This window comes from Dermacentor silvarum, chromosome 4 (genome assembly GCF_013339745.2).
Source record: "Dermacentor silvarum isolate Dsil-2018 chromosome 4, BIME_Dsil_1.4, whole genome shotgun sequence".
Taxonomy (NCBI): Eukaryota; Metazoa; Arthropoda; class Arachnida; order Ixodida; family Ixodidae; genus Dermacentor; species Dermacentor silvarum.
The window spans coordinates 117,840,702-117,866,384 of NC_051157.2; the positions used below are offsets into that span (position 1 = coordinate 117,840,702).

The 25,683-nt window shown below is 45.9% G+C and overlaps 1 protein-coding gene across 1 annotated transcript; it reads right to left on the minus strand.

The window, feature by feature from the left end:
- Positions 1 to 4,346: 4,346 nt before the first annotated feature.
- LOC119448249 (uncharacterized) lies at positions 4,347 to 25,645 on the minus strand. Its single transcript, XM_037711658.2, has 6 exons — positions 25,336 to 25,645; positions 17,156 to 17,206; positions 14,996 to 15,046; positions 7,848 to 7,913; positions 5,486 to 5,542; positions 4,347 to 4,628 (listed from the first exon to the last, which is right to left on the minus strand). Exons 1-6 carry the CDS (start codon positions 25,421 to 25,423, stop codon positions 4,378 to 4,380), a joined length of 564 nt encoding a protein of 187 aa, XP_037567586.1. The 5' UTR covers positions 25,424 to 25,645; the 3' UTR covers positions 4,347 to 4,377.
- Positions 25,646 to 25,683: the final 38 nt, after the last annotated feature.

Genomic DNA, 25,683 nt, shown 5'->3' on the forward strand with positions numbered 1-25,683 from the left:
CAGGGGTTCAGTTCTTAAATTATCGACTGTAGAATTCTATGACATTTTTGGTAAGATTGGGATTTGAATAAAATCATGCCACGTGACTCACGAAACATATTTTTGTCTTTTGTAGTGCAGCAGTTGTTTTTATTTACAACCGTTCTTGGTTTTCCCGTATCACCAGAACACCAAATGGTACAAAAAGCAAGAAGCGCAAATACCTAAGGCCCTGACCTTTATACAAGATGTTTTGTGCTTCGTAGCCGCCATGAAATGCAAGTAGAGCAGATACCACACAAAAGCTTAGTCTCACGTAGTGGTCTAAATAAATAGGAAAGCAACAAATGAAATCTTCCTTCATTGGTATACAAGGTAATTAAAAGCTATAACACTTTACATCTAAGTACAACGCTGTGAAGTTTTGTATTTCACCTGACCACAACAAGTTTCCTTCGTAAAACCTTGGAAATATAGTGAAGGTGACTTCATCAATCTGTTGTAATAAATTCGTTTTGAGGTCAAGAAGGCGTAGAATTTGGCATGCTACATTATAGTCCTTACTGTAATTTCGAAGCATGATTAGCTTGCGCGACAGGTTTATTCTGTGAATATACAGCGACAATTATCCTCTGAATCCATGATGTACAAAACAATAAAAAGTTCAAACAAATGTCATTAGGTGAGATACAGATCCAGATTTTTGGGTGCCAGTTACTGAGTAGCGTTAGTGGGCTACGAATTGTGATAGTGGAAGACGTCACATTCTTCAGTGAGACTATCAAGAAGTTACCGAGATTAACCTTGCGAAAATGCAATTTAGGCAAAGCAAAACATTGAAGAAATAGACTATTCCAGGAATCGCTCTCGCAAGCGGAAACTGCATGATAACCTAATCACTTAACTGATGTCAATCGAATTCCCTCGCCAGCATCACTGGCAGCCCCAATGCATTCAAGACAACGACATTTAGAGCAGTGCAATAACGATAATGAACAAAAAAAATGAAGACTGCGCTGAGCGCATTCATATCTGCTTTACATTTTGGAACTGTAGCGCTAGCTGTGTGACTAAGGCGTTGAGCTGCTGAGCACAATGAGCGCAAACAGACGTATGCAGAATATAAATTAATCGTGTACCTAGCCTTAAGCCAAGTTAAAAATTAAAAAAAAGATGACTGTCGGTGGAATGCCCATAGCACTGAATAAATATAACGACACAACGTACATTGCCACTGTTCAAATGAGTTATGTATAAGGCATGTACTGTAGCGAGATTCCTCTATTGCGCATTCCTAAAAAACACTCGGCGCCATCTAGTACTGCTGCCGCGAAGCCTCCAAGACGGCGTGAACGAGTTTCTTCGAACAGAGGTGCCTACCCAGCCCCGCATCTACAGCGACCCATGTCGGCTCGAAAGAGGTTCGTTGAAGAGCGGCTTGTATGTACACTTTGGCACATGCTCAGTGGCCCAAGTTGGTGCGATGGTTAGTTTAGGACCCTGTTACCTCAGCACAGTAGACCACTGCACAGTAGACCCATTGGACCGTGACTACCCAGTGACCCTGGTGACCGTCAACCCACATATAACGTTTTTGAGCGCATTTAGTCGCAATATCAGCTTCGCTGCACATCTGATTGTATAACAAGCACTAGATTTGAGCAGTACGGATTCCAAGTATGCCGTAGATATATGCATTTTCTAGGTAACATTTATTCTGAGCCGTATTCAAAGAAAATGTTCGTCGGGTTGGTAGGATGAAAGTGGAAGGTAGACAGAAGACGAGAAGAAGAGCTTATTCAATGGATCTGTGCTTGTGCTGCTTAATTGTGTTTTAAAGCCCTTACCACATGTGAGTTCGCTTAGTTTGTTTATTAACAAGTTTATTTATGCATTGCGGAAAAATCTTACCCTTAACATCAGTCTTGTTTGCAAATGACGTTGTGTCCCCATTTTTTTTATTGATTCAAGAGAGCTTAAAAAAAAGGTTAAGCATGAGTACTGGTGAAGTGAAGCACTGTAAGTACGAGGCGCCCCTTAATTTTCAAATGAAAGGTAGCATTGGTAACTTTTACGAGGTATTTATATGTGCTTCTCGCTGACAATTTTATATCTGTCTCTACTTTGAATTTTCATCAGAAAAAGCTCTCATGCGCATCCAAAACGCCTGACTGAAACACTCTTAAGCCCTCAGAGCAATTACACGAGGTATAATGCAATGTATTAGAGCACGTACCACTTTTTCGATAATTTCTGCAATTCTAAAACTGCAGCGCGAAATTCCTATGCTTCATGATTACTGTGCGCAATAAAATTGCTAGAAAAATGTAGATCAGCAAAGTACACTCACCCGCAACTAAACCAACGATCAAAACAGCCAATGCGCAAGCAGTCATGATTGCTTGCTTTAGCCCAGCCGCCGAACAAGGCAGCAGCCCTTTTTTTTATGCAGGTGCAGTAGCAACTGCGACGGCACCTTTTCAGAAATAGCGTACACGATGCCAATAATAATGACTCACACAGTTTAGAACAGGAGTTTTCTTTCTTCCTCCGTGCCCTACTTGCTTGAGTCGGGAGTTGCTTATATTAGCCACGAACGTATTATAATCAAGCGAATTATCACGCAAAATGAAGTAATGAAGATAATCATTGGCGCAAGTCTACTGTGCACTCCTACTCCAGTACTACATAATTACGTTCCAGTTACATTCCGACTAAAGTTTTCGCTACAAGAGGTTTAACAGGAACAAAGAAAAGTTGAAGTGCATCGGCAGAGCTCAACAGCAAAAGTAGCTTTTTATTGCGATTACCATTTTTAGCCTACTCAGGCGCTTTGAGCATTCTATCTATCTATCTATCTATCTATCTATCTATCTATCTATCTATCTATCTATCTATCTATCTATCTATCTATCTATCTATCTATCTATCTATCTATCTATCTATCTATCTATCTATCTATCTATCTATCTATCGATCTATCTATCTATCTATCTATCTATGCTTGTATCTAACCCTTTTATTGCCTACCTGGGTGACTTGGTGTAGTCCCATCACCGAATGGGTAGCGCATCGGGCGGCTATACTGAGCGAACCCGGTTCAAAACCAAACAGTCGAACCAACTTGGGTCACTGAATAAGTGGCAATGTATAACTGGGCAAGCACCGCTGTTCAATGAAACTCTGTGACGCCGACTTGTAACACTGGCCACGTGCCACTCAGTCTGTGCTGGTCTTCGATGAATATCTTTGATGACAGCTTGTGTCGTGCAAGTAGGTGTGTGCGGCCCTTCAATGAGCGCCTTTGACGCCAACTTGGGCAACTATGTATGTGGAATCGGGAATGTGCAGCTCTATAATGACGAAAACCATCCCTTAAATTTCTCTGATGCTGAGCGGAACCAAACACTCGTCCCAAGGTTTCTTCAAGGACAGCAACCCGATGCATTAACAGGCTGCGCCACATATGCGCGCGGTATGTACCAATTTTCAATGAGCGTCTTTCACTCCAACGTTTTGGAGAGCTGCGCCATGAGTGAGTGCACTAGGTATACGCCGCACTTCAATAGGCACCTCGCCAACTTAGGTGATTAAACATGCGCTACTGAGTGCGCGGCAAGCCAGGGAACAATTCTAAGCGTTCGCAGGCACCAGTGCGCCAGGCGTCTCGTCTCGGTGGCCACGGGCAGACTTCTCGGCAGCGCCAATAGATGGCGTATCGTTTCCAGAAAGAAGCGCGAGAAAGGAGCCCGGTTGCCTCATGAAGCATTTCTAAGTTTTCGCACGCACGGCCGTGCTATGCGTTTCGGATAGTCCCGCTGAGGAGTCCCGCTGCAGTGCAGACCTCATAAACGGAGTCCCGCTGAGGTACACGTCTCAAAAACAACTCGTTTCGATGGTGGCAATACGTTGTGTCGGTATAATGATTTAATGCTAACGTATTACCGTAGACAGTCATCGTGAGATCGGTTCTGCCGCAATAAATTAATTAAATTATGGGGTTTTACGTGCCAAAACCACGATCTGATTATGAGGCACGCCATAGTGGGGGACTCCGGATTAATTTGAACCACCTGGGGTTCTTTAACGTGCGCCAAAATCGAAGTACATGGGTGTTTACTGCATTTCGCCCCTACTGAAATGCGGCCGCCGTGGCCGGGATTTCATGCCGCGACCTCATGCTTAGCAGCCCAACACCATAGCCACTAAGTAACCACGGCGGGTTACCGCAATCTTTTTTTTTTCGAATGTAAACGCCGTGAACATCAGAAGCAGTTAATATTTAATAACAGCAATGCCGACTCATGCGTTCAACATTTCTGAAGAACAAAAATCGGAGTCGAAGCAAACAGCAGACGCCGCACGAGCAATCTTAGGTAACCAAGATTTTATTAAAAATTAGAGGCATTTGATTTGTTGCAGATGTTGCGTACAATTTCCTGATGCCAGATTTTTTAAGCACTGCGCAATCTTCATGCTTGTGCAGCTACTCCGTTCACACGAACAGCTGAATTTTTTCACCTTTGTAGTGCAGCCGATTGTTTTGCCATAAAAGTCCGCTTTCCAGTCAAACGTACAGCTGCAGTTTCCGCACGTTAAATATATTGTGCTGTTCGCTGAGAATTCTGTATTACCGGAAATGCCAGGCCCTAAAGAAAGAAGGCGAAGTGTATTCGTTATTAACGATTATTGCGCCAGGAGTGCATGCTAGCACAGGCGTTTAACACAGAACTTCTCTTCAGCAGCAGCGGCCATTGAGTATCTTCGTATATAAGTATTTATTTTCAGCCGAGTGCTCTTAGCAGACCGCTTAGCGTGAGCTGTACTGAAGCGAGTAGATTAGTATGACACTTTGCAGCAGCAGATAATCAATTTACTGTAACTGCTCCGCACAGTTGACATCGCATAGTCTCTAAATTCCAAATTTTGCGCCGTCATCATTATTCCCAACAGCGTATAAATTTTAATGCATATCCAGTTTACGTACATATCCAAGGTTATTCGATGAACCGCCGAAGTTATTTTTGAGCAACATGCTCACCTGTATTGTAAGTTTTGCAATCACCTTTCAAAAGCTTTCCCAAAGGCTTTACCGAAACATTCACCAGGTTCACTTCCCGCTACGGCGCGTGGCGCGTGAAAAATTCTTGCAAGACTGGCATATCCACTCCTACATCAAAAAAGTTATGCAGAGGCCCAAACTATTTCCTCATCGACTTCATCGATAACTATTTCTTCAAAGCTATGCATTCTACAAAATATTTTGTGCATTTCAGTGTGCTATGTTCATGCTAAAATTCCACAGAACGTCCTAGTGGCACACAAAAATCTAGTTAATTCAATGAAAGTGAAGAAGCACATGCACTGGGAAACACGTTAAGGGAATGCGAACCAACACTACAACGCTCTGGTAGCTGATAGAAACGCCATCTGAAGATGCACATGGTCGCCATGTAATCGTTGCATTCGAACGAACCATCGCTAGCAGCGTAGCAGCTGTACTCACCAGTATACCCAGTTATATTATCGTTCGGGTTTGGAATAAGGTCCATGGGTCCTGGGGCTACGAATAAAGAAAGCAAATTTGTTACACATCCAGCGTTAAAAAAGTATTTGACAGTATGAAGCATGTTCGAGATATGCAATAAACAAGAGTAGGTAGACAGTGATGAAATAGCTCTATGCCGAAGCACTTGCATTTGAAGCACTTCATGTCGTCTGACAGAAAAAAGCATTGAGGGAGTTTTGTCTGACAACAAGGCTTAGTCAGAAGGAGTCTCAAACCAACACTGCCGAGTATTTGTTTTATGTCAAACATAGTAAACTGAAGGTACGTGATTGCGCCAACATACACTTCGTAGAACACCGATTCGAAACTGATTCTTCGATTCGCCGTTGAAGGACGAGCTGCTGACACACTGTTCGTTACGAGCCAGCAAAATATGGACGTTTAGGCTACAACTACCCTTAAGTAGGTCGGTTCATATTTGGGTTAGTTGTGTGTACATCTTGAATTGAAACGCACTCCTGAGAAACAGTAACGCAAAGAAACTGCACTGAAGACACGTACGTCCTTCACTATACGATCCCGCTATCTCTGCTCGTACTGTTTGTGCACGGCACGTTCCACATTATTGCTGTACACCAACAAAATTTGTCCCCTCAGCCTCCTTGTCCCCCTTGCCTCAGGGATGTGTAACAGGCCAGAGCCTCGGATCACCTGACCTTTGCGTTTTAAATCTTTCCCTCGAACAACGTGACTCGCCTTCCTTAAGGGGCAATTTGCATACGTCAATGTGTTGCTGACCCGCATTGAACGAGGCAGAACACTGTAATGAAAATACTGCGAATGAAGAACTGGGAAGATCTGCATCGTTCGGAACTCATTAGTTACCATGGAGTTCGCTACTTTAACTAAATGCTCGCCCCCCAGTGGTCGCGCCGATAACCAGCCGATCTAGGGTCAGCCGCAGGTTCTCACGTTACAACGTGTGCTGCACGTTGCCCCCCCCCCCCCCCCCCCCAAGGAAAAAAAAACGGATATGGAAAGAACTTCACGGTGTTCCATTATGCGTGTCATCGCGGTGGAAAGAGAGCAATCCATTATTTCATTATTTTCTGCAAGTAGCAGACGACAGGCAACGGAGAGAGAAATGGATAAGAAACTTGGGACGGCATGAGAAATGCTTCATTTGGGAGGGCTTCTTTATTCCAGGAGAGAAGACAGTTGCTTTGGTTCTGCATATTTGAAGTATGTCGCTCTCATTTCAAATGGCGAAGTGTACTTTCTTTAGACAAACGCTTTAATAAAGTACTGATGTGCGCTTAAACATAATTTGACTTGTTTTGTCTGCCCCAGCATTAGTGTTGCTAGTGCCTTGAGCAACAGGAATATTCTCATTAATATACTTCTGTGCACAGGTACCGGTAGCAGGAACGATAACTAGCTCGCGAGGTCTGAAGTGAATTATGACACCTATTATGCTTCGAGGCAACATATTGTGACGGAAGCGAGATGGAGGCGAAGGATGTATTTACAAAATATATACAGAGGAGGCTAGGGCAAGGGACGTCCGATCCGGGCCAAGAGTTAGCGTCTTCATCGTCGTCTTTGTCGCGCTGCCAAGCATCGCGTTGATCCATGTATGGATTGCCCCGTAACATCATCGTTTTGATAGCATACTTTATCGGTGTAAGGAGAATTTGGTGTTTTCTCATTCAGCGCGGTGAGTTGTCAGTTTTATTCGCTCGCAAGAAATTTAGGAGCAACTGCAAACAGCAGAAGGAAATAGGTTTGGGCATGTTGGTAATTTATCGTTATAGAGAATACATAGCGCAGTAACAAAAAAGGCCAGGTCGACACAGGACAGCGCCAGTCGTGTCTCGACCGGACCTTTGTGCTTACAGCGTCATGTATTCGGTATAACAAGCAAACGGCGTTCGTTTCAGATTAGGAGCATTCGGCCAGGCCACAGCGCCACTAATTTGCTTTTCGACACTGTGCAAAAAGCCAAATTTCATTACAGCTGGTCCGTATCGCTTCCAAGTCACGCATTTAGACTAATACAAGTGACATTGCTGATTCCCGTTGAATCGCCCGCTTTCTTCATACTAATGTGATTATCGCGATTCCTTCAAAAATGATTTTAGTGTTTATTTTGTCAATGTTGTCATTGACTTTCAAAAGTAGTGGACAAAGTGGCGCTGGCGGGTATTACAATTATGCTCATTGAGTGAAAGAAATTCGTTATCTGCGGTAAGGAGTAAACAGTGAGTGCTGCGGTAATAGTTTATCGCCGAGTCACACTGGCTGCCCTCACACATTTCACCAAGACATGACTGCCTAGGTACGTTACCACTGCACTTACCCGGTCCCATTGCTATTCCGTATACGTCGGCCACATCCGACTCTTGGAGTTCATAATCTGTTTTGTCTAATAAGAACAAAGCAAAAAAGAACGAATGAAAAGATCACACATGGACACTAAAACACCATATATCAGGAGAAAGCGATTCTCCTCATAAAGTGAAGTAGACGCGCGTGTGAAGCGATTTAGGCTTAACTATTGCCGAAAGCACAATAAACTGCATCACAACGCATGCGTCTACGTCCATCTTGGGCCAGTGGCTTCCTCTACCGTCAGGCCGCGCTAAGCCACCATACTGGAATGTGCGGCTGGCTGTATAGCGGCGCTTTGCCGTACGTGAAGAGCCGTTCCGCGTGCTACGCAATCGCTTCTTCTGTATCTTTCTTAAAATACGTTTCTATGTGCATCTCTGTATGCAGTGGCTGTGTGGTCCACAGGTATCAGTTCATCTGGCAAGATCAATTTCCCAAGTGCTTTCGCTTAGCGGGGCATCTGCAACACAACTGCTGCAAGCGGCCACTGGAAATTTTGATGATCCGCACGCTTATGATGATTATGAAATTATGAAGATCCGGAAGAAAACAGTGAGGCGGCAAAATTGCATTCAGTTCGAGGCTATACGTTCCTGCACGCCAGGTAGAAGGTATATAGACGAAAACTTGTAGGGCTTCCAGGGGGCAGCTATCTATTGCCGAGGCCTGCTGGAACTGGCGGAAATAAGGACAGAAAAACCGCGATAACGCTCAACCTGTCCTTATCGCATACTGGCTGCCAGTGTTCGCTTACAATGAAGCCGTCGTGAGCTGCCCCATCATAAAATTGGCAGCGCAGCGCTTGCTGTGCCGACAGCTTGGGGCTAGGGTTGATATTGATATTTTGTTGCGATTGCTTCCACTGAATTCCGAGCCACTCTTAGAATCCATTGTTTATGGCCGGCTAATCCTACTTAGAACGCAGGCGAAGCGTCGCTGTGACCACTGACTGAAGCGCGAGAAGGAATAGCATCTGAAAAGGCACCGGTACAAAATCGCGGCTCTGGTGTATAAACTACTGAGGTACTTCTTGTTCCCCAAGCCCTCTCACAGTTTGAACCTGAGGCTCTTCGGGTCACTGTATAAAATCACTGTCTTCGGGTAAGCGCACTAAAAACCATCTTGGCACATCCAACACCGCCGTCTCTGCGTGGCCTTCCCCCTCCATAGGGGCCCTCAGAAGACGTCAGCGTGACTCCCAACTTTTCGCGGGTCTACGCGAGGATGGGTTCGAGGACTAGCTCATAAGCGTCTACCGAGCCAGTAATTTCAACTCATATGGGACAATTTTCAAACCTGCCGAACGTCCGCTTCTAACTCTCCGATGTCCGTAAACCTGGTTTTTGAGCCATGAGCCACATATTCCTAACTGGGTAACCTTTACGCCAAAGCTCGGTAAAATTTTCGGCATTCCCGCTGCACCTACACCGCCTGAATTGGGGAAACTTTTGCAATGTGGCGATAGCGTGAACTACGTCTTGTTCCAAAGCATTAGAAATGCCATATTATTGAAGACGTTGTAATGCCCGCATCTGCTACGATGCAAGGGGGCGCTCACAGCAAGAATAGTGAAGGAAATAAACAGCTAGTGAGGCGTAGGCTCCAGCGATCAGCTCTGCAGCTTACGTGTCGGTCATTGTTTTTTTTTCGCACTCTGACATGGTGATATCTAGGACTAAAACAACACCGAACTTACCAAAGATCCTGCACATCAAGCCCTCGCCGCGCAAGCCCATCAGCCGAGTGAAGCTCTCGCCTTCCCGATATCGCAGAGGTGCGATTTCAGCTGCCCCCCTTTTGGACGAAGAATCCCTAGGTGACGTTTATAGAAGCCGAAGCGCAGTTCCACCGGCACTGGATCGCTTCGCAGACGACGCAGTACTATAAAGTGACCTCGTCTCTATCACCGGAAGTAGTCAACGACCTCATCAACGTCCTCACCCAACCTACGGGTTGTAGCGCCCTCCTTTGGGCAGAGCGTAGAACCAGGATGGCGCGCACCCGCATGAGACAAAAAAAAAAAAAAAAAAGGCGCTGGCCGTGGCACGTGAAGCCATGCCTCGCGGTTCTACTCTGGCGTCGATTTGGGTCAGCCCGGTCTTTCCTTCGCTCCTGAGGCATAAGCCTACAAGGTAAAATTCCGTATCAGCGCCTCAAAAGAAGCTGACGTGTACCGTACCTTCGGAACGTACTCGCCTGCAACAACTCTTGACCAGCGAAGAACTTGTTGATAGACGCCCCTCCCAAAGGCTACATGGGTTGCGGCAGCTCTTGGGCGAAGGTAACGTCAACACCCACAGCGCTCTGCTCAAAGAACGTTTCCTGCAGCGCCTTTGCCAAGCTCTTCACCTTCTCCTTGCCACCGCTGATGGCGCCACGCTAGACCACCTGGTGGAACTCGCCGATAAGATTCACGAGGCTGCCGCCCCTTGAGTTTCTGTCATCGCGACTACACCTTATCCGTCAGCGGTAGCCCAGCTCGAAGCCCGCACTGACGACCTCACGACTGCCATTGTTTCACTCCACGAGCCCAGACGATGCCAGTGCTTTTCAAGTCTGCGTGCTTCGCTGTCTTCTCGCGACGCGCGGGCAAGGACCCCTCAGCTCCAGCGAACCTTAAGCAACACCATTAGGAGGAGTTTGCGTCGGCCTTGAGTTTCACGTGCTCAGGCGATTCCAGTGCTCGTCCTGGGCCTATACAGATGTTGACGTTGCCGCACTATCCCAAGGCACCCCCACGCCTGCGCCTACACAGCCGGCCACGGGCCTGTGGCGCCTCTTCCACCGCCAGAACGTGCACAGCAGCGTTACTCCGGTTGGAGTACAACCCGTCCTGCTTGTTATTTTTGTGGCTATTTGAGGCACATCTCCCGGTTCTGTGAACTGCGCCAGCAGGGTGAGTGGCGTGGGTACGCTCCTCAGGAATGTGGCAACATCGGTCCAATTGTCCAATCCAATCGGTTCAAGCGGACATCCTACCCTGGCCTTCGTATAACGCCATCGATCTCCACGCATTCTCCTCGTTGAGGGTGGGAGGAGACTATCTTTTCTTCTAGTGTCACCAAAGTGTTGCTCGCCTCAAGCACCATTCATGAGACAACTTCTCGCTTGCATACACCAATGGCTTCACAGAACGTACGTTCCTATTGCACACTGTCTCACATGATTGCGATACACATCTGCCCGGGACCAAAGAACCGCGATGCCATCATGTCGTTTGTTACTTTCGCACAGGATACTGCTACACAACGCTAGAACCAGTATTTATCCTTTTTTATTGGATATACGGCTGCTCACCAAGGTTCGTCCTGGATGTATTTTTCTTCTCGGTTCCCGTAGCATTTCACAGCTTTCGTTTCGGTGCAGCTTGTGGCTCGCCTTTCCTACTACCATCATCTTGCCCGCATTAAGACCGGCATCTGCAGGAATGCCCGCAAGTTTCGCTGCGCTCGACTTGCCGCGCTGTGATTTTCTCCCTTCGAGACAAGGTTCTACGTTGAATAGCTGTGTTGCGTTCCCGGCTTATGCAACAAATTCCTTAGTCGGTTTCGCAAGGGTGAGAAGGGCTTGCGCAGGCATGCCTTGTTAATTACTGCCTCTCGCTCGTTCGCGTTCCTTGTTTTCTTTGTAGCCGTCGGCCAAACCTAATGTGTGATTCTAGTATGAAATCGTATACTTGGCGTTTCTGCCCCGCCCCCAGGCATCCGATTACCCAACGAGGGGAAATTAGTATGAGAGCATTATGCGACTTCTCATGTTCCTCATCGGTAGAGATCGTCTTCAGCATACTTCGCGTCTTCGTTGCCACACACACACACACATATATATATATATATATATATATATATGCGGCGCCGCGGTAGCTCAATGGTAAGCACATCGCACGCGTAATGCAGATCGGTCAAGTCTTTCGCATCATTTAGATTAAAAGGGGAAGTTGTCGATGGCCACAATCCAAACGGCAGTCTTGTGTTTGCGAAAACATGGTTCCTCGATGCATATTTATTTATTCAATTCAGGTTACATGTCCGAATTGCAGAACTGAACTTCAGTAGCATTCGATATAAGTCGTGCGTGATGGCCATTTCATGCAGGACGCTCCTCCCGAAAATTTCACTGACGGAATTGTTGCCGCAAAACTGTATCGATATTACTGTTAAAACGTATCACGGAAATTGCGACTATCGTGTTTAAAATGAATAGGTTGATTCCTTTTTCAGAGGAATTCGTCACAACACAAATGTGAAGCGTGTATTCTAAGAAGCAGTGTCCATCTCTGTTGCACAATCGCAAACACGTGTCCCTAAACGTGCACAGTTCTTTATTATTTAGAGTTTCGGATGAAGGGCGAAGTAATGACCGCAGCCGCAAGCATGCGATATATGTCCTGCTAAACGGTTCGAACAGTAACCCGGAGTTTACTAGGTGGTATAGGTATAACCGACGGGACGGTGAGTGCATATGTGGCTTAACTGCGTCGTTATAGAGCTGCGTCGACATGGCGCGCGTGCCGATACACATACAGGGTGACCAGACAGGCGAATACGGCGTGAGCTGCTGCGGTGCCACTGAGCGACGAGGGATCTGATGGCTGTAGGGTACAACAGAGTACCAGGAAAGTCGTCGCCCGTACACGCCAACTGAGTTAGACAGAAAGACATTTGCAAGCACTACCATCTTTACTGCGCTTATAGGTGTCTAGAGTGGTGGCCTTGCTTTCTATACGAAATAAAGCACCGGATACCTAAGTATACCAATTCCAAAAATATACTATCAATAGAAAAATTCATTTATTAACGCCAACATTTCTCACCATTTTATGCTACATTCGTAATCATTAGGTAGGCACTTTAGAACAGGAAGATGCAGCTTTAGAACAGGAAGATGAAGATAACATAGAGCTAATGAATGAAACCGTAACTAGGCTGATCTCAGAAGCAGCAATTGAAGTGGGAGGTAAGACACCAAAGCAACCTGTAGGGAAGCTCTCCCAAGAAACAAAGGACCTAATAAGGAAACCACAAAACATGAAAGCGTCCAACTCAAGAGATCAGATAGAATTCGCTGAACTGTCAAAACTGATCAACAAGAAGAAAGTAAGGGATATTCGACATTATAACGTGGAACAAATTGAGGAAGCCGTAAAATATGGACGCATCATGAAATCAGTAAGAAGACAACTAGGCATAGGACAAGGCAAGATGTATGCACTGAAAAGTAAGCATGGTAATATCATCAGCAATTTCGATGACATAGTAGAAGCAGCAGAAGAATTCTATACTGACCTGTACAGTAGCCAAAACAGCCAAGCTACTTTCATTCGAAATAGTGATGAACCGGATACAGAAGCTCCTTCTATAACTAGCGATGAAGTTTGAAGGGCCTTGAAAGACATGACCAGGGGAAAAGCGCCTGGAGAAGATGGAATAACAGTAGATTTAATCAACGATGGAGGAGATATCATGCTTGAAAAGCTTGCGGCCCTTTTATACGCAATGCCTCACAACTTCAAGTGTACCAGAGAGCTGGAAGAACGCCAACATTATACTTATCCATAAGAAGGGAGATGTTAAAGAATTGAATTACAGACCCATTAGCTTGCTTTCGGTATTGTATAAAATATTCAACAAGATAATTTCCAATAAAATCAGGACAACACTTGACTTCAGTCAACCAAGAGAACAGGCTGGCTTCCGGTAGGGATATTCTACGATGGACCATATCCATGCCATCAATCAGGTAATCGAGAAATCTGCGGAGTACAATCAACTTCTCTATATGGCTTTCATAGATTATGAAAAGGCATTCGATTCAGTAGAGATACCAGCAGTCATAGAGGCAATGCGTAATCAAGGAGTAGAGTATGCATACGTGAATATCTTAGCAAATATCTACAAGAATTCAACAGCTACCTTGGTTCTCCACAAGTAGAAAGATACCTATCAAGAAAGGGGTCAGGCAAGGAGACACAATCTCTCCAATGCTATTCACTGCATGCTTAGAAGAAGTATTCAAGCTCTTAGACTGGGAAGGATTAGGAGTGAGGATCGACGGCGAATATCTCAGCAACCTTAGGTTTGCAGATGACATTGTCCTATTGAGCAACAATGGAGAGGAATTACAACAAATGATTGAGGACCTTCATCGAGAAAGTGCAAGAATTGGGTTGAAGATGAATATGCAGAAGACAAAGATAATGTTCAATAGCCTGGCAAGGGAACCAGAATTCAGGATCGCAAGTCAGCCTCTAGAGTCTGTAAAGGAATGTGTTTGTCTAGGTAAATTACTCACAGGGGACCCTGATCACGAGAAAGAAATTTACAGAAGAATAAAATTGGGTTGGAGTGCATACGGCAGGCATTGCCAAATCCTGACTGGGAGCTTACCACTGTCGTTGAAAAGAAAAGTGTACAATCATTGCATTCTACCGGTGCTAACATATGGGGCAGAAACTTGGAGGTTAACAAAGAAGCTCGAGAACAAGTTAAGGACCGCACAAAGAGCTATGGAACGAAAAATCTTTGGAGTAACGTTAAGAGACAGGAAGAGAGCGGTGTGGATCAGAGATCAAACGGGGGTAGACGATATTTTAGTTGACATTAAGCGGAAGAAATGGAGCTGGGCAGGCCATGTAATGCGTAGGATGGATAACCGGTGGACCATTAGGGTTACAGAATGGATACCAAGAGAAGGGAAGCGCAGTCGAGGACGGCAGAAAATCAGGTGGGAAGATGAGGTTAGGAAATTCGCAGGCGCAAGTTGGAATACGCTAGCGCAAGACAGGGGTAATTGGAGATCGCAGGGAGAGGCCTTCATCCTGCAGTGGACATAAATATAGGCTGATGATGATGATGATGATGATGATGAAGATGATGACGAAACGCCAAAGTATCGTCATCTCTAGGATTTGGGTGGTGATGACTGCGTGACGCACGTACATGAAACAGATTTTTCCTGCAGCCCGGCAGAAAGCACTTTCGTTTTCATATGCTCATCAGAATGACGGTGGGGTGTCAGTACTATGTCCTCAAGGAATACTTTGTTGTCATGTCATGCCTACAACAATCCGGCATTTCATCAGGACACGGTGCATTCGGTGTAAACCACTCTACTTACGTAGTTCCAAAAATTCTGCACCTATATGGCCCAAGAGATGTGCGACTTCCCCTGCCGAAGAAAAATAAAATTGAAAGATCATCCACACGCTCAGAAACAGCACTTAAACATACATCTACCCAGTATCCCAGATAACGCAGGACAACATGTTAAAGACGAAACAATGATGGGACCAACGGTGTTTTGCTAGCAGTGGCCTTGCGCACTCTGGCGAATTTTACAGCGTAAGCTGTTATGGACTCAATCCAATAGCGGTTTCGGTTCGCGTTGTTGCATACTGGCGCCTCCATACTGGCCTCCGCCAGTATGGAGGCGCCTTCTAGTTAAGGCGCCTGCGGAGCCGCATGCACAGGCGCAGACGATGAGATGCGATTCAGACGAGGCGCGCAATAAGTGCGATCCCGATGTGAGATGTGCGCCACGTATTCTCGGTACCTCTTCGGTACACGTTATGGCGTCTCCTCGCAAGGTACGAACCGCTGCTGAAGAAGCGAATCGTAGAGCTACGTGCGCGGCTACAACCAAGCATCATCGCGCTCAGCAGACTGCTGTGCAGATAGCACTACAAACCGCAGCTCGCCGCCTACGCCGGGCAGACAGTTGAGATCGCTCTCGTCAAAACGAGGTGAAGAGACTTTGCCGCGAATACCCTGTTGTGCGTGGTGCCGAAATTGCTACTCTTAAGCTGCTCCACCAGCTGACGCTGTGACTGTGCTGCGTGTGCAGCGCAGGCCTGTAACTTTTTTTCTGTTATGACTGATTAGTCAAATACATGCTTGCGTAAACCGATATTTACTCGCACAATTGCGTAATCACGCACGAATGTCAAATTGTGCGTCACATTCGCAAACATCGTAATCAATTTTATTGCGATAGCAGTTATATGGACACTCCAAGCGCATTTCTGCCGTCGGTGTTGCCGTGAGGTTGCGTATAGAGTCCAACGGCGATAAAATCGTCGCCGTGCGCCGTATGCTGTGTGTGCGAGTGAAAGCGTACGAGAGGAGCCGGAAATCGTGCCTCAATGTAGCGAACGCGAGGGAGCGCGCGGTCGTCTTTGACGCCCGCGAGGCATAGGGGCGAGGCGAGGGAGAGGGTGGCGGGGGAGGTTGCGTTCGGCTCCATCGACTACTGGGCCGCCATTTTATAGCTATGCGGTATGCTCTATTCTATACTAGTCTTATCATCCAGCGCTCACGGCCGGCTGATCCCGTTGATAACGTGAGCGGATCGTCGCTCTGACCACTGACCAAGCGCGAAAGGCGCGAAAAGGCATTAGCATCGAAAAGGAATCGCTAGAATATACCGGCCCTGCTCACAGCGCGGCCGCGCCGTATCTTGAAAGCGATCTCCGATGCGGCCGAAGTGCGCGCCCGCGCGGGCCTCATCTTCAAAGCGATCTGCGATGGCGACAAAGTGCATGCGCCGAGTGCCGGTAGCTTAGTATGCGCCCTGCTTTTCACGTTTAGTTCCCGTTGAAGCGAAACGAGCGACAGCGTTTTCACAGCGAGTTTCCATAGTAATCAGGCGAGATGAGTTCATGTTTACCTGTGCGCGCGTGGCACCATGCTTGTCTATTTAGCTAGTAAGTAAATGTTTACAAGTTTATACGGCCAAGTAAATTACTATCCTTGCTTCGTATAGCTCCACTAATTTGCTATCGCAATCGTTCCTTCGCCTTTTTCAACTTGTAACGTTTTCCTCTATTATTATTTTAGTGTTACAACGTTGTGGCGCGAAACAAGAAAAAGAATGAGCAGTCAAGGCATGGCGAAGGCGAGTACCTGCGTCTCCTACGCGCGACAGCCGCGTGCTCAAAAGGAGTTTGGAACCAAAAATAATAAGCTTGACGTTAGGAGACAGGAAGGCAGTGTGGTGGAATAGAGATCAAACGGGGGCAATGGTTATTATAGTTGAGGAAAATTATACGCAGTCGAGTACAAGAGAAAAGTAGGAAGTTTAATGACATTAGGAAATTGTCAAGCATAAGGTAAGGTTAGCTATTCATGCAGCAGTGCACATAAATAGGCGATGATGTGATGATTTTGGTTGATGTTGATCATTATTTGTTGGATAATGGCAGAAAACTTCAAAACAATTGCTTACCTGGAGGCCTCATATCTAGATTGTTTACTCAAATAATGAAAAACCTGTACTCACCAACCTTGGACAAGGGCCTCAACAAGGCCGGCAGTCTCGCCACCAATCTTCCTGGAGTATGTAGAGAATAAAAGACACGTATGCTGTACGCTTGACTCTAAAGCTGTGTGAAGCTCGTAAGAATAAAAGCATCGTCCAATAATTAATCTGCAGATCATATGAGTGCTCAGACAAGGTCTTCAATATCGACGAATACGGTAGTTCAGATTGAGCTCAACGCTGATTAGAAAATGTTCCCAAATAATTTCAGCACGAAAGACTTCGCCGTCTTTGCTCTTATCTTGCAGAATGAATATCTGCTTCGGCTGTTTTATTCCCTCAGAGAACACAGCAATTGTCTTGTTAGCACATCAGTTGTAGAATAACACGACAACGCTAAAATCATGTCTAATTAAGCAGAAATGGGTCTGTTCTGCGAAAAGTTATCATTTACCGTTGTCACAAATAGTAATAGTTCTCGTATTAACGTTTTCTGAGTAGCGCGAGTGAGTGAAGTACTGGAATAGGACACTCCTTAAATTTTTGCTATCTGACTAAATAGAAGATGCTACGTTTACTACTTCAAAAATTTAAGCATGGTATAACAAAGTAGAAGTGAAATCATTCGGATAACTACTTTACAAGTAGAAAACTACATACAGCCCTGATTACCTTCACAGCCATATACCGGAGCCTCTCGTTACATCACTGACAGCATATATGAATTCAAAACAGCGGTCCTTAAGATGTTGCGCAATGCATGATTGTCAAACAAATCGAGTAATAATTGGGCGTAGTCATATAGCATTTCATTTCAGAAACCGCCGAACTGGCTGAATGGTTAAGGTGTGCTACTGAGCACCGAGGGGTTACCGTATGTGGGGGGTGACATACATTCAGTAATATTTCAGGCCAAACGTTCGTTTACAAAGATTTATGATAACTTTATGAGCTTCACTTAATCTTAGCACAAAGCATCTCAATGACTGTGGGCTACAATAGGGTGGTGAAAACCATTATAAAAATTTTGAGTCGTATTTCAGGAGCTACTTCCAGCAAAGGGAATGCTCGGGAGTGCGTAGGATTATTCGCACAGATGACAACCACCTACACACCTAAACGGAGCAGTGAATGGGTAATTTATAGAGTTACCTGCCGCTACTAACGAGGAAAAAAACACATCTAAGTTACAAGTGGAAGAACGTATTCCAAGGCTATATTTCTCCTATAATTACGCAGCTTGCTATTCTGATGTGAAGTATTCTGACGTCTACGATGAGTCGTTACGAATGATTACCACGGATGGGCCCCTACATGCGTCTACAGACCGGAAAACACAAAACCTCTCGCCCCATCAAGCTGTCGCGCTCTTTCGCCTGTCTGCCGCATAAAAGAACGTCTTTCATCTTCGTAACCATCCCTTGGACTAAACTTGTGCTGTCAAGCACCGCAAAAACAATGGCGATGTCGATCCAATCCACCGGTAGTCATATATCTCGAACTTAGCCACATCATCCAAATAGAGGTAAACAGAATGCTATCCCAATATATAATTCAACCGGCTACGTTTTAGCAAGTGGAAATCTTCTTTCACGGCTTCATATGGTCCATTGGCCTGTGTTGTGTCGGTGACGTCAGTGTATTGTTGCCGTGGTTACGCTGCCAGCTTTAAACCACATCGGGGATGAAAAGAAACAAAATAGGGAGGCCCTGGCGTCACGGTTTTAAAGCTGGAAATGCAGCCACGTTGGTGTGCTATCTTCCTTCGCGCTTCCAATCAGCTCTCTGGAGCAGATTGAGTGAGCTTTGAACTTGCATTGCTACAAGCTACGGGAAGTATGCACTGCTGAAGGGGGCCAGCTCAAAACCTACCAAAGTTTTGTAACAGTTTAAGTGAAGCAGACGCGCGCCTGTTTTTCCGTGGCAGGTTAAAGGAGATTACGGAGATCCGTGCCGTGATTACGTGAGTGCCTCTGATGCTAGCTCACACTCACAGACTAAAACGTTAAAGCTCACACACCACGCACGTGACTCCAAACTCAGCTTACCTCACTAACGGAACGTTCTTCGCGAAAGAGCCGTGCCTAAAAATCTTGCCTGACTTTTCGGAGACCGAGAGCAGCCGCAAGAGCTTCAGGAGCGCGGTTGCTATAGAAACGATACTCTTTCGAACGCTAGGTTTAGTGCTCCTTTGCAAAAAACAGCACGTGACTTGTGCCACACTCTCCCCAACATATCCGGGCTGGCCGCGCCCTCGCCTGCGGTTTCCTTCCTCCATAGTGATGAGCATCGGTGTGATGTACCTTACGTGAGCTTCTCTGGAAACTGGACTCGGCAGCGCCAACCAGTCCATTCGCCTCCTCGTGCATAGGAAGGAAGGATATCGCGACACGTTCACAGAGAGTGAATACACTGCCTGTCATTCTTTCTGATCTACATTCGAGCGTTCTCGGCCAGGTTCAAGATGCCACGACCACTCGTCCGGTTGGGGTCTCCCGGAGCTACGGCCGGGATCGGCGTCGATATTTATTACCATGTCATTGCCCGTGCGTCCGTCCCCACGTCACCACATGCTGGACCATTTTAACGCCGAAAGAAATCACCCTTGATTCCTGATGGCCTCTATGAGGCCCTTAACGTTCCACCTGACCCATTTATTTCCAGTTGGGAATAACTTCCTGGGTTTATTAGTTGCCTCTGCTTCTAACAGCAAGTTGGTTGGCTTTGGTACGGACAACGCCACCTGATCTGAAATTGTACGTGTTCTGCTAAGGAGCTGTGCTACATTCGTCAGTTATTTTCTAGTAAGCGATGTAGTAGAAAATCGACGCCACTCACAAGACGCGCCAGCGCAGTGCTGATGACGTTCAGTTGCTGAAATTGAAGTCGCGGCTTCGATCCTGGTCGCAAAAGCTGTATTTCTATAGGATTAACTAAAAAGTGTCTTTTATATAGATTTAGGTGCACGTTAAAAAAAAGCGTAGGTGGTCAAATATACACCGGAGTCCTTACAGCGTGCCTTACAACTACAGCGTGCCTCATAATAATACCATGGTTTTGGCACGTAACACACCTGAATTTAAACCTTTGATTTTTGATGGAGGCACTCGCCAACTCCTCACTGACCGCGGCCACTACTGCTTCTCCAGCATTATTGACGACCTGACTCGCTCCTGCACCACAAAACACATGTTTATGCTAGTTATCAGCCCCAACCTTACGGCCTTACTCAATGATTCAACGAGGCGCTAATGACTTGCTTTCTATGTGTGTTCCCGCAAACCATGAGGGCGGGGACCTTACACTGCCCTCCGTTACATTTGTTTATATTTTCTTCCTCCAAAATACTCCTTGTGTTTTAACACTTTATCTTCTCTTTGACCAGCACCTCATGTTGGCAACACTTTTCGCGCCGCCATTTATTCGCCGACTGAGTACACCCGTGACGCCATCTCAAGAGCGGGCGAGGCACACCAGATCAGTCACTATTGACTTACTTTCACGCAAGACCATCAAAGGCAGATTCATGACTTCCATCATCGCAATGTTGAATTTAGGCTGGGCGCCTTTGTTCTTTTATTGGCTGTGACTCGGCGCATTATAGCACTGAAAAATTGCTTTTCCGGTATTCGGGACCCTACCATGTCTTGGAATGCGTAAGACATCTTTTGCGAGACTGGCGCGCTGGAGTCTTCCTGTTTCTCCGCTTCTTCGTAGACAGCGTAGTTCAATTGTCCCACCTTAGACTTTACTGCTCGGCCGTACCACAGGAAGCACTGAGACGGTGCTTGAGCAGTCGAGGTTATGTTATAGTATTTCACGTTCATATCAAAAGACATCAATATTGGTGAGGATGAAGACGACGCCCTTGTCTTGCGCGTTCGCGATAATGTGTTTTTCTTGCGTGTTTGCATCGAAGTAAGAATCTGCTAGAAAACTATATATATTTTATTCTAGAAACACAGCAAGTTAAAGTATAAGTAAGCTCACGTGGAAGCTACTTTTGTGGCACGTAGATTGGTTGGTTTGTGGAAATTAGAGCGGGTGAAGTTTATTAAAATCGAGCGTTAAATCGCTTCTGTGCGATAAATACTGGTTGCAGTATCCGAATATGGAGCCGAAGCAAAAAAAATGTGGTTGATCCCTCTTATATAGGAATCGGTATAGAACACGAAAGTGAAACGTGTCTTCACAGAAGTAGTGTAATGTTTATTGCACATTGATATATAATGTCTATTGGTGTTTTGTGGCTAAAGCGCCCTTAGGCGTTGATGCACCCACGCTGACGCCTGGTGGCACGTCTCCTCCATCACGACTACCAACGTCGATGACCATGAGCAACCGTCGTGCATATGGAAGCTGCACTAAGCTGCACACGCTAGCACAACGCGAAAGACGAAGCACGTAACTGACACACTAATACAACGCGCAAGACAAAGCACGTAACTGAATCGTCACCGAGTCAAATCAGCGCGTACAGCGCGTCGTAATTGCAGCCTCCGCGATCAACTTCAGAAACATTTTCAGAGCTAATTGCGGAGGCCACGCTCCGCTGTGCTGAGTACGGTGAACGCCACCTAGGTGGCGTTGGTAGTGCTTCTCAATGCCAGCGTCCCTTCGAATCCTGGCATCGAGGCGTCGTAGTGCTGAGACCACCGAAGCGTTCACTGTCGGTGCGCGTTAGTGTCATAAAGCCCGGCCCACATTCAGCGTTTTCACCGGCGTTTCCTGCCGTTGCGTCTCTCGGCGTCGTTGCATTAACGGCGCCGGAGAGGTCACCCAGCCACATGAGACGCACGCAAACAGCGCCAGTCCAGCGTCGCACAATGTGACCAGACAGATTTAACCAGAAGCAGTGTGCAATGTCATTCAAGTGAACTATGAGTAAGGTTCCCGATTAATGTTTTTAAGCCCTGTTTATAGTTCTGCGGCACACACACACAAAAACATTCACGGCAGCGCGCTCGAAGGTACGAGAGGCTGCTTTCTCAGACGGCGCCACCTCGCCGACGAGACACTGGCGCCACATGGTGGCACGCAAGCGAAATGGTTGCTGCGGAAGTCGCTTGCAAAAGTTGCCAGCAGCGCGGCCGCGGCCACGCGCTGATTGGTCGGCGCCACGTCGGCGTTCATCGAGCCGCTTCCGGCGGCGGCGCCGGCGCCGAGATTTCTGGTGTGCCTTGAGTACGACGTTTCGGCTTGGCGCCTCCCTCAGCGTCGACGCTGAGCGGCGCCGGGTGACGAAACGCCAGGAAACGCCGGGAAAACGCCGAATGTAGTCGGGCCTTAATGCAGTACTTCTCTTTTCTGCTCGTAGGCGGCGGCACCGCCCCGAGCAAGAGCGCGGGTACACGGAGGAGTGTTAGATATATAAAGCGCGTCTGTGTAGCTCTCTGCAAATGCGTTTGTGGCGCAATGGGTTAAACGCTCGGCGATCTATCGTCGCGGACCGAGAGGTCGTGGGTTCGATTTCCAAATTTTGCATGTTTGTGGAACTTTTTCTTCTGGTTTCTTTCTTTGTATTATGTTCTATGACGTATTTCCGTGACGGAAATACGTCAGTGAAGTCTTGGTGGACCCCGGCATAAAACACTTTCGTGTTAAAAGAATGACGTTGGCTGACGTGACAGTGGGTTCTGAGGCGGGAAAGCAAGAAAAGAAACACAGCAAGCACGCAGATCGAGCGAAATGCGCAGCAGATAAATGATAAATAAATAGGTATAGCAGTGAAAAAAATATTTAGCTCTTCTAGTTCCACGATACTGTCATCTCTCACAAATCTTCATAAGAATAATGCGGAAGATTCATTTAGAAAATTTGACAGCAACTTCAAGATAGACCCGGGAGAGACTACTTCAAAGTCAATTGCTTTGAGTATTTGCGTATGTCTGAGTCCGAAAAAAAAAGTCAGTCAGCTTTATAACATGTGTGTTTACGCTGGCTCTTGTGACAGTTTCTGTGAACAATAAATTTTCAGAAAATCTTCTTTTTGTGTTTGTGCGCATGACGCTTTCTTTGTGTTGTAGTCGTGCAGTAGAAATATAGCTTCAATTTATTAAACAGCTAAAGCCCAAGTGTGAAATGCAAACAAGTTTCGAATATGCGGACTGCATGGAGACTTTAGTACATCTGGATTGACACTGTGCCGAAGTCGCTTTCGTCTGAAGTCTTTATTATTCGCTGATATTTTTAACGACGCAATATGCTATATTACCAGTGGACGCTGTAACGTAAAACTATTCTAATCTGTTTTTATTCCAAACTCCTGAGCTCACATTTACGTAACCGCCGACGCAAGCCTCGGGCGTTGACCCACAGCGTTGTTTGAACCAACCACTCAAACGCTCTCCTCGTTTATAGGAGGTCACTTTTGTTTGCGTTCAAAACGAATGGCATTGCCTATCCCCCTTCACAGGTTTTTCTAATCCAATTGGTTGACGAGACACGAAGAACACGTATCAGCGTAGAAGGTTTCGGTGGGGCCGAGCTAGTGCCGTGAAAGTGTTGGTGGGGTGAAGGGTGGTGTCAGCGTACGCGATTTTCCCGCTTCCCTTTGATTAGCTTGCTGTGGCTGGTCGAAAATTGCAGTGGCGTGCAACTGAAGGTTAAAAATGCCGCTAAGACAGATCCTCAGAGAAGAATATTTGGCAAAGTGATGTCGTAAACGTGCCGAAATGACACCAAAACGTTATACTGCCCTGAAAAAATGTTTATTATACACAAGTAAATTCATGCTCCTCGGCAGCTTCGAGTAGCCAGTGTCTGAGGGATCGGTAGGCAGACAACCTCCATTACTTTCTGAACGGGGCAGTCTCCGGCTATTCGAAAAAAAAAGTTCAGTTTCGTTCACTATAATAATGCAACTTGAGTGCGTAGACGTCACTGTGACGTATAGAGCTTATGCAGTTTTCTGACATCGCGTGACAGACAGGCGAAGTGTGCTCAGCATAAAAGCTTTTCACCAAAAGCAGAGAGCTAATGGCAAAGAAGTTTAGAATTGGGAACAATGATTTTTGCTTTTGTTCAGTTTAAACATGCCTAATCAGTGTGTACACTCCCTCTCAGATGGATTTCTCTGCTTTCTTGACGTCGCCTGACAGACTGGCTAAGTGGGGGTTTCCTGAAAAATGTTTAGGAATCGTGGAGGGCTTATTGCATAAATGAAATACAAGTAGTTTGGCGTAGCTTTATGCTATAGCAGCTCATGACTCTTGTGTGACTATATTTATTGAAGTAGAAGTAATTACATCTTCAGGAAATAAGACCCTGGTTTCCGGCTATGTGTTTGCAGTCTATGCAGTTCTAATATGCAGTGCAGATTGCTCGACGAAAATATTGCGGCATCATGCTTCTCGCTATTCATAATTGCTTCGTAACAGGCGACCAAATTGACGTTTTGGAAGATGGTGCGAGAAGGAAAACAGTCGCAGGAAATATGCGCAGGTGCCGTATAAGGAAGTGAGTCCTCTGATAGTGGCGACAGAAACGTTTCGCTCGACCTGCTTTACTCACAAGAAAGTTGACCAGCACATGTACCTATATCTTAGGGCAGATAAATTTTGCTGTCTGAAGTGTTTATCAGCTGTGTTATCTCGAGAATATTTTCGAGTCATTGTGATTAGCATTGTTATTTTTTTCTCAAGTTAGGAGACACTACATTTTAGGTACTCTCATAGTCTTTACTGACAATCACTGATACCAACGCTGGACTGCAAAACGTGTGCTAGAACCGCCAAAATTATTATGAATAAAAATACTGACTACCTTTGTAATATTACCTGAAAGGTAATTTTAAATTCCGAACTCAAAGCATCAGCTTGTGTTAGAAACTGAATATGATGCATACACTACGCTGCAGACTTTGTGCCATGAACTAAACGTACAATTCATTGCTGTTTCAGTTAACATCTATCGGTAATGAATTCTATATCTTGTTATTTTAATTTGATGTTTGCTTTGGTGACTTTCGAACGAATTCTTTTCCAGCTGCTCCCATAGACCTTCATAAAACATGATGATATTGTCTCAAAACAGGTAAGTGGAGTAAAAAGCGACATCCGGCACCATTTCATAGTGTATATTTTGTGCATCGGCGCGTTTTGAGTTTCTGTAATGCTGAAACGGCGAAAAGTATACGGCTATGTTTGAAAACTGCATTCTGCAACGGCAGTGAAGTACAGGAAATAGCATTAAATACGCACCCAAAAATGCACCGAAACCGATGACTTCAGCAATTGGTGCCAAGAGGGCAAGTAGGACCAATGCGCCTTGCCTCATGATTTTTGGCATTCGTAGAAACGAACCATAAGAAAACAGCCCCCTTTTATGATTGTACAGCCACCACAAGAGACTGGGACTGCAACTTTTTAGCAGTCGGCGAACACAATGGCCATACTTGTGCTGTACATTACCCAGTGTATTTTTCTTATCTACTTCAAACCTGCGTGGGTCTATATATAGGGCTGTTTCTCTGATGTTCGAACACTACTATGTGCACTGAAATAGTCGCGCGATAGCCTCAGCTAAAAGGAACAGTGACACAAATGTAT

Excerpts from the sequence above, each read along its gene's own strand:
- LOC119448249 (XM_037711658.2), bottom strand. The coding sequence starts at position 25,423 with ATGCCAAAAATCATGAGGCAAGGCGCATTGGTCCTACTTGCCCTCTTG. Across the intron at positions 5,543-7,847 it reads CGGAATAGCAATGGGACCGG|CCCCAGGACCCATGGACCTT; the intron begins GTAAGTGCAGTG and ends CTTTATTCGTAG. Across the intron at positions 4,629-5,485 it reads TAATATAACTGGGTATACTG|GGCCTGGCATTTCCGGTAAT; the intron begins GTGAGTACAGCT and ends TTCTTTCTTTAG.